The sequence below is a fragment of the Camelus ferus genome, chromosome 17 (genome assembly GCF_009834535.1).
Source record: "Camelus ferus isolate YT-003-E chromosome 17, BCGSAC_Cfer_1.0, whole genome shotgun sequence".
Lineage (NCBI taxonomy): Eukaryota > Metazoa > Chordata > Mammalia > Artiodactyla > Camelidae > Camelus > Camelus ferus.
The window spans coordinates 36,563,764-36,577,144 of record NC_045712.1 but is presented as its reverse complement, the minus strand read 5'-3'; the positions used below and the strand labels follow the sequence as shown (position 1 = coordinate 36,577,144).

Genomic DNA, 13,381 nt, shown 5'->3' with positions numbered 1-13,381 from the left:
TAAAATCTCCTGAAGAAATGTTAACATTGGAACTCACTCTTCCCATGTCAGATTTGAATAAGGCCTCAGTAAGCTCGTGAGTGAGAGACAGAGCGGTTTCATTTTGGTGTGGGAGAGAATAACAGTGGTGGAGGACTGCAGACTCTCCCGGAGTCCTGAAGGGATTTTGTTTAGAAATAAAAGGGTGGAGTCATAGGATTTTAATAAGCAGATATTCAGGGAGATGTAAAAGCGCCTAAAGCTAGTGTTTTCAAACTGCTTTTTCTTTTCTTGGCGTTTCGGTATGTTCTGTTTGTTTGGTTTGCTTTCTAGTTCATCTTTATAACAACTGAATACACTTAAAATACTTCCTTTGTTCTTTATTCTTCTTTATTTCTCGTTGCTTTGGACCAGAGCAACAGCCTGAGCGCTTCTCCCAGGGCGTGGTCCAGACGGTTTTGTTTGAGGGGAAGAGTAGGTATTCTTCTTCATGCCTTTGCTTTCTTGTAAATTAACAGGTTTGCTAAGACTGTCAGACAGAAAGACTGTCAAAAATGAAACAATCACTAAATTTTATATTTCTTGTCAGACTTGTTTTCATGTTTTCGGTTTTGGCAATAGCATAGAAAGGAGTGAAAAAAAATAACCTGTGGTGAGATTTTGAGGCCAAGAATATAAAAAAAATTTTTTTTCAATTCCTACCAAAGACTAATGCTGGATTTATTTAGTTGGTGCTGAAACAGCATCACTGTTCTGTTTACATTTCCTTTAGAAACCAGTTGTGTCAGTTTGGTTGCTCTGCCCTGAAAATCCTTTGATAAGCTTTTATCAGAGACAGCTGTGCTCTGTCTGCATCATGAGTTGTTCCTTGAAAAACCTCAGGGCCACCTGCCACCTCAGGCACAGCTTACCTCACTCAGACCTCAGGTCCGTTCAGCATACTTGTCCTGCCAAGCAGGAGTGGCAGGGACTCAACCAGTGAGCTGGCTTCTGAATGTGGGGCCTAAACTTGTCATTTGGGGGCACTCTGAGTATCACAAGATTATTTTGAGGAGGTCATGTGTATGCAAGCTATGAATTTTATTTGTTCTATTGTGATTAGCCCTGATTATGATACAATAATATACCAGTTACTTTTCTTTTAATATATGATTTATTCCTCTAAACATTCCAGTGTTCTAGAGGGAGCGTTGAAAGTGAAAGTTCTTGAATTTTTATTATGAAAGCACCTCTGTGTGCTTCATCCTCTTTACTTTAGAAGCAGAGCGTATTTTGATTCCTCTTTTTTTTTAAATCATGATTTAGCATCTTAAGATTACACATTCTTGCTTTGTTGAAGCCATTTTAGTTCTCTTTAACTAATATTTAGATTTCAAGATGATGAAAAGTTCCTTCTAGGATAAACCAATCCAACTGCAGAAATGAGCACAGAGTAAAACATGAGGCATATAGTGGGTACAGGGAAGAAAACTGCTGTGGCATTAAGAAAAACTCCCAGTGCATGGGAATGTACTTCTGGTCATTAAAAATACATTGTGCCATGCTTTGACTAAAAACAAAGAAGAGATTAGTTGGATAATAAAGCTATAGCTGCTGAAAATTCTACTGAAATTCAAATTATTTTTGGACAAAGTTTTGTCCACCTGGCTGCCATCCTGTTGTAATTAAAAACTGAGATTCCTGGGCTTCCCACCTTCCCTCCCAGACGTATCAGCCCTCGTTGGGTGGAGGGGCTTGGGGACCTGTATTCGTGAACACCTCTCCAGGTGATTCTGAAGACCGGCCAGGTGTGGGAACCCCAGAGCTAGGCTTTACTGGTAAACGCTGAAGACGCTCAGGTGGGGCTGCCGCGGGGTTGCGGGGCAGCGTGGTCTGTGCCTTTTCCCATCTTGTAACCATGTCATGGAGTGGGAGCATTCTGGTAAAAGTTGTGTGAAATAAAGTATCTTGTCTTCACTGTGGTTGCAGAAAGAAAACAAAGAGGGTAGAACTGAGAAAAAATATCCTTTTTGAGCATATGGGGACCAAATCGTTTTATATTACTGTTATTCATGTCCTCCAAGTGAGGTTTTATAAAATGAAGATTTAGGTTTCACGGAGGGCCCTGTGTCTTAAACTGTTCGACCCAAACAGTTTCTAATAAATTCTAAAAGTAGCCTTTGACCTCTCTCCTCAGTAGAATGTAACTAATTTCAGAGCTCACCCGTAAGGTCTGAAGAGCAGGTCTGAGACCCGTGGGCGGTGGTTTCTGGCTCTGTTTCTGCCACCAGCTGGTTGTGTGACCCTGGCCATGTCTCTACCTGTTCAGGTGTTTTCTTACATATAAGTTGCAGGTCTGGGACTGGGGGATTTATGGTCCTTCCAGCTTTCCATGATTTTAGGCTCAAATAAAGTATATAGTCTTGGTGCTTACCCTTATCAAATCCAACTCCTAAAGGAGTAAGAGTGAACTTGCCACCGAATCCCTTATTAAAAATAGTTTAAATTTTTAGTTATCATTTTTTGAGCTTCAGTGGGGCAAGATCCCCAACCACTGAAAAGATCTCAGCTGATTGTAACTTTGCTAGCCTTCCTTAAAGATGATCTGTTTGCTGTGTGCATTGCCTTCTTCTGAGAGAAAGGATGATGTTCCCGTTGTATGTGAGGGATTCACATAAGTCCTCCTAATGCTTGACGACGGCAGCTCTGGAGGTAGTGGCCACAGATACTGATGAATTTAATCAAAGAAAAGTTAGGGTATGTAATTAGACCTTTTGTGTTTTGGAGGTTTTATAATCTACATTGCTCCTGAAAATCCTCCTCCCCTTGCCCTCCCCGGCAAACACCTTTTCTGGTGCAGACACTGACCGGCTTTCCTTTTCTGTTTCAGGATGCAATTCGAAGCCACAGTGAATCAGGTACTTGTCCAGGTCATTCAGCAGTAGTGGTGGGCTTTTTCTCTTTATGCCGTTTATCTTCTGTTGGCTTATCCACGTGTGGATTCTGTTTGTCTTGTCTGTTAAGCCTCACCTTCAGCCTTGTCCAGCAGCCCCAACAATCTGAGCCCAACAGGCTGGTCACAGCCCAAAACCCCTGTGCCGGCACAGAGAGAGCGGGCACCAGGATCCGGGACCCAGGAGAAAAACAAAATTGTGAGTATTGCCAACAGTACCTCCTGCAGGTTAGGGGTCAGTAAGAAATGCCGTCAGAAATGAGAATGTTTTTAACTTTAGGGGTGGGGGAACTCTAATTAAGTGAATATATTATAAATGTCAGTGCTATTTTTGGCATGCTTGTATTGGAAAACTGGTTTATTGCAAGACAGGGCACAACTAAAATGGTATTTTCTCAAAAGAGAAAAATTGGAATTATAGTTAGTATGTCTGTCTGTAAAACATACAGGGATGGATGGAGTTGGGTTGAGGTTTTCTTTGACACGGTTGTTAAACAGACCTGTGCCATTCCGTGGAGTATACTGATGTTCTCTGTTTGCTTCAGAGGCCTCGTGGACAGAGAGATTCAAGCTATTACTGGGAAATAGAAGCCAGTGAAGTGATGCTCTCCACTCGGATTGGGTCAGGCTCCTTTGGAACTGTTTATAAGGGCAAGTGGCATGGTAAGTTTGGGGCCTTCCGTTACTCCCGGGTGAAGTCAGGGGTTAGTCCAGAGAGGGCCGGGCAGGGGCCAGGACTCACTGTGCCCCTGGGTCACAGCAGCTCTCTCCCGGGGTGCTTGGTTGCATCTGAAGATTGAACTTAACAGTATCTGGATGAAGTTTCGTACTGTTCTTTTTTAAGACTCAACAATGCTAGTAGGAAAGTTTTCAGGATAATTAGAATTTGGTGAACAGGAGTTGAGCAGTAGAGTCAAGTGTCAGAGTCTCTTCTTATAAATGGATTAAATACACTGTGCACATGGGAGTGACATGCTTGGACGCTCCTAAATGAGTAAGAGTCTGCTGCTGTTAGGGGAGCATGGGTTCTAGAAACTTAAAGCCGGAAAGCACCTTGGAGACTTTACTTGCAAGAAAACGAAGGTCCCAAGAGGGGGAACTGCCGTGCCCGTGGTCAGACAGCTGGGCATGGGAAAGCCAGGAGCCTCCTGAAACAGGTTCTCTTTGCTCTGCCCTGGGACTGGTCTTGGGAATTCCTGTCAGGGGATGCACAGACTTAATTCTTGAATCTCTGTGGAGCATTAATGTTTATTTTAATGTAAACACTTTGTCACTTGGAAGAAACTTACTATTTTAATGTATGTAGCCACAGTTTTTGTGTATTTTGACAACATACTTAACATATCTGTCAGGTTTTTAATGCCTCTGGCTTTAGGATGTCAGCAAATATAGAGTATTTTTTTTTTTTTTTTGAGAATGCTACATGTTTCCCGAAAGACAGGTCTTCTAAATTCAGATTTTAGTACCCACCCCCCCCATCCTAATGAGCCTTGGTGCCTGTATTTCTATTTTGGATGCCACCATGTATATCTTTATACATAACTGGGCACAAAGATTGAGAGAAGATAAGAGCATAAAATAAATGGAATATTAAAATTCAGGGTGTTGAAAGCTGAGAAGCACCTCCTTTATTCTGTGTAGCTTATGCTCATTAATATATGGGTTTTCCACTTGTAACTAATCATCTGACAAAATTCTAGTTCTTTGAGGGGACTGGCAAAGGACTGAACATTGATAAATGACATGTAGGGTCACTCCTTTTCCTTTGCAAAGTTGCATCTAATATACTACTGGCCTGCCTCCTGGGTCACTGAGAAATTACACTGTTGAAAATATGTTCCAAATATATATCATAAATGTCTCAGTGATCCCTTAGAAAAGAAAAACACAGTTTGTGAGCTGGAGTGCCTGCGCCTGAGAATGCAGGGCTGCAAGGAGTGCAGGCGGTGGCGCAGTCAGAACTGCTTTCAGTGCTTCCATTAGGAGCAGTTTACCATTTGCGTGCGTTTTAGCCTCAGCTAAAAGCCAACAGATGCAGCTGAAGTTGTGCCCAAATTTAAGCGTCCTTTCACTGAGCACCTTTATGGCCGGGGGGAGGGGTTCATAATTTTTCAAAGCACTGGTTACATTTGCCACAGTCCTGCTTATGAGCTGTGTTCTCTCTGTCATGAGCTTTCAGACTGTGCTGAGGAGATGCGTTTGCTACAGTCTGCTTGGAATGCAGACAGCATCTAATGCTTCTAAGATTCTAGTTTTTCTAAGTCTCAAATCAGAGGAGCGAGGAGCAGTGGGCTTTTATGTCCGCCTCTCTGAAAGCAAGCTACGCTCTGTGAATGAAGAAGAATGAGAGTTGTGGAAACCATGATTTCTAGATCGCTTCATGCTATACTTTCTTCCCCCTTTTCCCCATTGCTTTTCTGATTCCTGTATATAATATTTTATTCCATTTCTTAAAAATTACAGCTGTTTTGATTTTTTTTTCCCTCAGACATGCATGTGGCCATTAATAGGTGGGCTGCTGTTGTTTGTGTAGATGAGGATCTGTTAACATACTGCAGAACAGAACCAGGAAAGAGGTACTGCAGGCTGCTGGGCACACGGCCTCACTGCACGCCAGTCACTCAGTGCGGGCTCGGCGGGAAGCCCCCTTCAGGGTGGCTCCTGTGAGGGCGTGGTGGGCACAGGTTTTGGTGATTTTTTAAATGTTTGATTCTGCCTAGTAGCTGTGAAGGTAAATAGAAAAGTTCTCAAAGCAGCCAAGATGGACGCCTCAGATCCATGAACTAAGCTTATTTTATGTACAGAAGAGACCCATGGTCCCAACTGCAGACTTCCTTTTGGGCATGAATTTGGGGGGTCTGACTTACCAGCCTCTGCTAATTGTAAACCACACTTAGGGAAGCAGACAGCGTTCGAGGCTGTCAGGCGGAGAGCAGCAGGCAGAGGCGGCAGCAGACCTCTCAGGAGCAGGGCCCCCACCGGACAGCACGCTCGGGCCACAGTGAAGCCAGAAGCCTGACGCACGCTGTCTGGGGTCCCCGTCCCAGCCTCAGGCTGAGCTGTATCATTTTGACTGAGTCAGTAAGAAGAGGACTGGTGTTCATTCTCTTCTGGTCTAAAAAGCAGTGGCGTGTATAATAGGTTTTAGACTAACCCAAATGGTTGAAACAGGGAAACGAATTTGTATTTAAAAAGGTAAAAACATTCCAGATTCACCAAGTGATGATAGCTCTTTCTTCAGTAGTTGATGAATATTATCAGCCTGTCTTACTGAAAACATGATAACCAACAGGAATGTGTCTTGTTTGTGCTGCATTTGCCTCTGACAGTACTGTTAAGGGACAGTAAGACATTCTGGTTTTATGGATAATAACTACTTCATGTAGTTGTTAAGCAGCGTTACTGAACGCCTGTTGCGCCGGAGAGGTGGACTTGGCCATGATGCACTTGGTCCCAAGGTTGGCCGAGGGAAGGCTGGAGAGCAGCCTTTGTGTTAGGCCCAGACCTAACTCTGCAGACCTGGGGGCAAGGTCTGGGGGCCTCAGGCTGGCACTTAAGTCTTGGCTTTCCTGCCAGAAGCTGATTGTTGACCTGTGCTGCAGGCAGCCAAGCTCCCGGTATTCCCTGCCAGGGGCTGTGCCTCACACAGGCAGCTTTTTAGCCTTGCTGACACTGTTGCTTCTTAGAATTCATTTCTTCAGCCAGTGTTCCCTGAGCATTCTTCTAATACCAAGCATACTTCTAGGGGCTAGGGATGAAACCGTGAACAAAACAGATAAAAATTCTTTCTCTTAATGGAGCTGATATTCTGGTTGGGATAATAACCAAGAAAAGCACAGTGTTTGGTGTGTTGTAAGCGCTAAGGAGAAAATGGAGGAAAGCAGGTACAGAGCGGCAGGCCTGGTTCGCAGGTTTTTTTAGTGGGTTGGGGAGGAGTCTGCTGAGAAAGCGGCATTTGGGAAGGAGCGGGAGCAGAGCAGGCCACTCACCTGGCCTCTCTGAGGAACTCGGGAGGTCTGAGTGGCTTCAGTAGGGTGAGCAAGGGAGAGGCTGACAGGAGTGAGGTCCGGGGGTGGGGGTCATTGGGTCCCATAAGGACTTTGGATGTCACGAGGGTGTAATGGGGTCTCAGATTTTGCAAGGCCATCCGTCATGAGATTTGGCCTGAAAACCAGAGTGACGGGGAGCTTGGTACCTGAAAACTCTAGCGCTGGGCATTAGGAAAGTGTTCTCTGTGTGAGTTGAAACCGGGTTTTCCTATAATGTTACCTAGTGTTCTTAGCAGACTGAATCCCGATCATGGCAGTCCTGGAGGGCGTACATACAAATGAGGGAATGCTGTCGTGCAGTCCAGTCTCTGGGGTTCGGTAAGAAAGTGCGTATCATGTTACCGTCTGTTAGTCGTGAGCTGAATGGCATGTGGGTCCCTGTGGCCCACAGGGCTCTGTTTCGCTTTGCCCCTGCTCCGTCTTCCCATCAGTGACGCGCGTGACTCATGGCCTACACAGCGGTGCGGTGCAGACTGGGTACTGGATTTAGAAAGACGAGAGGATTTGAAGTGGCTCTGAGGATGGAACAAAGATGAACTTTTAACAGGGATAAGTCTTGTTCACTGTTCCAAAAAGTAGAGGCTAGAAGTGGAGGATGTTTGACTACAGGTCAGAGCTGTGAACAGGCTTTGGCAGCTCTGAGGCTGCATTACTGATCAGGTTCAGAATGGGTGGCCCTGAGGGTGAGTTCAGTGGTGACTGGAGCATGCCCAGAGAAGAGCTGTGGGAAAGGGAAGGGACTGCAAAGCAGGCTTATGAACTCGGAAGGAGCCCCTCTGGAGGGCCCACCTAGCATCTCCCCAGGTCTTCCTCCTGCATCCCTTTAAAGCCCCACACACTGCCTGGCCACCCCCTGGTCCCATCTCTCAGTTGACTGCCACATTGTGTCAGTTCATCTTCATAGGGTTCCTTGCCTCCATCCCCTCCTTTCTGTCACCACTGTGCCTGCACTGCACCTGGGCTCTTGCAGCAGACTCCTCCCTGGCCTCCCTCCTGTCCTGCGGATGTCAGATCACACGCTGCACTTTCCCCAGCACACCTCGCATTTTCCTCATCCCCCTAACCTCACCTTTGTTCCTGGTGGATCTAGTCTGGAACAGCCTCCTCCCTTGCCTTATGTCCCATTTCCTTCAGGAAACTTTTCTACATCCCCTCTGCGGAGATCCTTGCTCCCCTCCTCTGCCACCCCCTGCTCCTCGCCATCTTGGCTCACACTGCAAGACTCCTCCTGTCCCTCTGCTCAGTCATAAGGGACTCGAGGTTGGGGTGTGGTTTATCAGCTCCCCCTTCCTGGGCAGAAGGCAGCTCTGCCATCCAGAGTCAGCAGCACCTTCACAGGCAGCCCTGGGTCCTGAGTAAATTCATGTGCCAGTGAACTGGAGAACCAGTTTGGAAGTTGCTGTTAAGTGGAGATTTTAGCTTTAGATGATAAAAACAGATCACAGGGCAAGAATTTGGGACCTCTCATAAGAAACATCTCTACCAGTTGGTGCCCCCCAAAAGTGAAACGAATGCTCCAACAGAGGCTGTGAGGGTGAGCTGCCAAGGGGGTGTGCTTGGTTTAGGGAGGAACCAAGTCACCTCCAAGGTGCCACTGAACTTAACTCCTACTTTGTTTGATCATTAGAAGGCTGTGTTTTAATAAATTCATTTGTCATGAAAATCTGACGTCCTAATAGGACTTGAAGTAATTTATTATAATTACCATTATACTAAGTATGACACAGTGCTTCTGAAAGTGGCTTCTCAGTCAGTAGCCCCTGTAAAGTAGAACTGATCTCTGGATGTTCCTAAAGTTATGTGAAAAGGCTGGCTTTCTTCTCAGTGATCAGCAGTTATTTGAGTTAGAAGTACAGCTACTGGAGTCAGACCGGAGTTCTCATTCTGGCTCCAGCACCTTGGTTTTTTTTGCCAGGTGATGCTAGGCAAGTGACTGAACTTCCGTTGCTGCCTGTGAAATGAGGGTAACAGCGCTGCCGTCCTAGGGCAGCTCTGAGGGTTAAAGGAGGTGATGCCCGTGAAAGCATATTCAGCGCAGGGTGTAGCAGGCAGTCAGCATTAATCATCAGGGTTACTTCTACTGGTATTGAAGGCGGAGCAGCTTCATTTCAGTCCGTATCTTTGAGTCTGTACAAGGGAGCATCTCAGATCCATTGAAATGTAGCTGCTGTGTTTAGCATCAACTGCTCACTGACTGGCCTGCTCTGGGCACCAGCCTTCTGGCCCTGAAGATTCAGTGTCTGCCGGGCCATTCTAATGTGCTAGCTGACGTCATCCCCACTGGCCCAGGTTGTGACCCGTCACCCACAACCTTACCACTGGGGATTGTAGGCTTGATAGTTTAAAGCAGGCCTTTTCAAGGCCCATGGGCAGCGTTTTAAGGATAGTAGCATAACCTATTTAACTTTTCCAGCCACCTGAATAATTTAGAAATTTTCAGTGTTTGTTCCATCTGTATAGGTGTATGATTTTTGAGTGGTTCACCATATATTCCTAAAAACTAGTGTATATGAAAAATGACAAAGATCATTCACCTGCACTGACTATAAACTAACTTGCAGGAGATGTTGCAGTAAAGATCCTCAAGGTTGTGGACCCCACCCCAGAGCAGTTCCAGGCCTTCAGGAATGAGGTGGCTGTCCTTCGGTGAGTAGAAAGTGTGGCGTGGGAGGGTGGGCGCGGGTGGTGGCGTAAGAACCACAGAGGGAGCAGGCTGCGTGGCCTGACCTGTGTCTGAGGGCCTGTGGCAGGGCTGGCGGTGAGTGTGCGTTCACTGTGTAGTCCTGTGGCAGAAGCAACTCCCTTAAAAGTGAAGGAAGTTGGTTTCTTTCCAGCTTAAGTGGCGCCAGGTGTTTAGAAGAGCCCCCGTTGTGGGGGAGGGTGTAGCTCAAGTGGAAGAGCGCCTGCTCAGCACGCACCAGGTCCTGGGTTCCATGCCCAGTACCCCCTCTAAAAATCAGTCAAATTACCCACCCCCCTCCAAAAAAAAGAGACGAGCCCCCACCGATGAGCACACTGTCTCAGGTCTCTGGACTCACTCCCCTCAGGTAGCGCAGGTTCTTTCTCTGGGTTTTGGTTTGACACAGGGAGAAATAGGTTCTGTTTTCACATGTATTTCCAAGAACTCTTTATAGCCAAGTTGCCTTATTTTGGACTTCAAAACTAAGTCACCATTTAAATGTGTAGGAGTAAATTGAATAATGATGGATTCCACAGACGAGGGATCCTCGTGACCCCTGTGGGGAGACGGGTGAGTGTACACAGATGAAAGAGAACGTCCTCTCTGCGATCAGGGCTGGCACTGGGGGAGTAACAGGGGGCCCTTTGCCCACTCGGAACATCAGCTGAGTCGTCAGCAGTCCCCTGGGCCTGGGTCAGCGGCACGCAAGGTGTCCGCACACGGAGGACCTGGGTGCCGGGCTGAGAGCGGAGTAGATCTCCCTGTTCTGCAGCAGCAGGTTCAGAGCCTTTTCTTGTGTCTTCTTTCCAGCAAAACACGGCACGTGAACATCCTGCTCTTCATGGGCTACATGACAAAGGACAACCTGGCCATTGTGACCCAGTGGTGCGAGGGCAGCAGCCTCTACAAACACCTGCATGTGCAGGAGACCAAGTTCCAGATGTTCCAGTTGATTGACATCGCCCGGCAGACGGCTCAGGGAATGGAGTGAGTGGACGGCCTGACAAATAGGGACAGGTTGATGCTTGGACCCCAGACTTTCTAAGTTCGAACTAAGATTAGGAAAAGCCAGTTCTCTTCAGCGGTTTCTGTGCTGTTTTTGCACACTGGATATGAGCCTGGGGGTGGGCTGAAGGAGTGAGAAATGCTTCTTCCCAAGCTGAGGCACCTCCCTGGGGGCTCAGATTCAGGTCCCAGCTGCCGTCCTCCAGGTGCAGCCGGACACCCAAGAACGTGGTGGAGGCCATCGGGTGTGCTTGCTCCATGTGAGTCACAGCCACCGCCACCGTCTGGTTTTAGGACGTCCTCAGGGTGTACTAGGTGAAGTCTTGAGTCTAGCTGCTGCTTTCACCTGGCATGTTTTTGCGAGGTTTCTCCACGTTGTAGTGTGAATCAGGACTCCCTTTCTGTGGCTGAATAATACTCCACTGTGTAGATGTACTGCATTTTATTTGTTCATCAGCTGATGAACATCTGGGTTGTCGGCATTACTTTTGGAGTAAAATCGATGCTTAAGAAGACTTGCCCTGTTTGTGCTGTAGCTTCATCTTCAGGTGAGGCGTGTGTGGACCACGCGAACCAGTGCAGGGCCCGTATCCAAAGTAACCCTCCCTGGGAGTCAGGCCTTCAGGTGGTTTTCCTCTTAGATGTGTTTTGAAGCTGCTTTATACCAGCGTCCCTCAAACTGGTTTTAATAGGTGTATTTCCCTTCACAGCTATTTGCATGCAAAGAACATCATCCACAGAGACATGAAATCCAACAGTATCCTTTGCTGGTGGTTTTACCTGACTGCTCAGTGCTAAATTTAGGGGACTTTTTAGCAAAAGTGACTTTGGAAAGAGCTCCACAAAGGCTGCGCTGTGTGTTCGGGTGATGCTTGAAACAGGCCTAGTTTTTCTTCTGATGGTTTTTATTACTAAATATAACTTGAGGGAGTGGGGCTTTTACGTTTTATGTCTGTCTAGTTTGTGGACTGTATATCTGGTCAGAAAGTAGCTGAAAGCCAGTGTTGCAAGATTTTTCAAAATACTACTACTTAAAATTGTCTTTCTTGAATGTACAGAAATGGTTTCCTAACAGTTCACACCTGCCAGCCTTTCTGAAAGGAGAGTGGTGCACAGCAGGCTGCCGCTTGGCCACGAGAGGCACGGCAGCTGTGCCGAGCTGCATGAAGGGACGTGGCCTAGTTTGGGCACATGTCTAAGATGTGCACTAGGCGGGTGGGGTTTTGGGGACCAATACTGACGCCATGAAAGCAGATTTTAAGGAGGTAGGAATTACACACAAGTTTGCCTTGAAGTGCCTGACTTCTTTACTCAGAAATGACATAAGTTTGGTTCTGATTTCGAAGTTACCAGGTGGTACCCATTCCTGTGAGAAACGTCTTAGGACAGACAACATTCAGGATTCAGGGTGATTCTGTTAGTCGTCTGAGGGCAGGATGCAGGCAGGCATGAATGTGAGCTGTCAGCAGACTGCTCAGTCTTGGGGTTTAAGGCACCTACATTATGCAGGAAGGTCGCAAGGCCAGAGAACCCGTCTCTGGGTGTGTAAACGGATGAAGCAGCAGCAGGCAGAAAACTAGCTTGTTTGTGGCTGCAGCCAAATCATCTGGTGCCCTGAGCACGTCCTGGCAGAAGGAGCAACTTTAAAACACGTTTTGAAACTTCAGAAACTTTAGCAAATCCAGTGCTGAGAAGGCTGGGCAGATGGGAGGCAGAGATGCAGTACAAATGAGAACTTCGGGAAGGTTTTCAAAAGTAACTTGACTATTCTTTTAAAACTAGAGTTCTTAACAAGCATTGAGATATATTTCTCCATGAAGGCCTGACGGTGAAAATTGGAGATTTCGGTTTGGCAACAGTCAAGTCACGCTGGAGTGGTTCTCAGCAGGTTGAACAACCCACTGGCTCCATCCTGTGGATGGTGAGGCGGCCAGGCCCCCACTAGCAGGGTACAGGGCAGAAGGGGTTCCTAGAGGTCTGTCTGCAACTTTCAATTATTTCTCTACATTTCCCCAAAGTCCAGACCACCTCAGTGACACCTTCAGTGTCGTCAGCCTGGGGCAGAGTTGGGTTTCCTGGAGGAAGCTGGCGGTGAGGACCACCCTGAGGCGTAGCTGGGAGGACTTACCTGATAACCTGATAGGAAGTGCTGGATCCCAGAGGCTAGAATTCCTGAGCTCGTTTGAGCCTGAGCCTGAGCGTGGGGCCCTCTGGGGAAGAGTGGCAGCGGGACTCAGGAAGGGCCAGCCTGGCTCCCGCGTGTCAGTGGGGCCCAGAGGGTGACAGTTGCATTCTGTCCCCGTAGGCCCCAGAGGTGATCCGAATGCAGGATAATAACCCGTTCAGCTTCCAGTCTGACGTCTACTCCTACGGCATCGTGCTGTACGAGCTCATGACCGGCGAGCTCCCTTACTCCCACATCAACAACCGCGACCAGGTGCGTGCGCTGCGCGGGCCAGCTCACCGTGGGAGCCCGCGCCTCTGCCCGCCCACCCCTCCCCTCACTGCTCTCCTTCCCCGCAGATCATCTTCATGGTGGGCCGAGGGTACGCCTCCCCCGACCTCAGCAAGCTGTACAAGAACTGCCCCAAAGCGATGAAGAGGCTGGTGGCCGACTGTGTGAAGAAAGTCAAGGAGGAGAGGCCTCTGTTTCCCCAGGTAAGGCCTAACGCAGGGTGCCGGCGCTGGCGAAGGCAGGAGTGCTTCGTGGCAGAAATGGGAGGAAAGCTGCTTTTC

At 47.6% G+C, this 13,381-nt stretch overlaps 1 protein-coding gene across 2 annotated transcripts in view; it reads left to right on the top strand.

Annotated features, from left to right (window-relative positions):
• The window catches only part of RAF1 (Raf-1 proto-oncogene, serine/threonine kinase), a 59,414-nt gene that overhangs the window by 44,860 nt on the left and 1,173 nt on the right, over positions 1–13,381 (top strand). For both annotated transcript variants that reach the window (XM_032459007.1, XM_032459008.1), the window contains 9 exons: positions 2,849–2,876; positions 2,983–3,110; positions 3,457–3,574; positions 9,522–9,606; positions 10,451–10,627; positions 11,356–11,402; positions 12,448–12,566; positions 12,951–13,082; positions 13,169–13,303. In XM_032459007.1, coding sequence (XP_032314898.1) covers positions 2,849–2,876; positions 2,983–3,110; positions 3,457–3,574; positions 9,522–9,606; positions 10,451–10,627; positions 11,356–11,402; positions 12,448–12,566; positions 12,951–13,082; positions 13,169–13,303 — 969 coding nt within the window. The remainder of the gene's footprint in view (positions 1–2,848; positions 2,877–2,982; positions 3,111–3,456; positions 3,575–9,521; positions 9,607–10,450; positions 10,628–11,355; positions 11,403–12,447; positions 12,567–12,950; positions 13,083–13,168; positions 13,304–13,381) is intronic.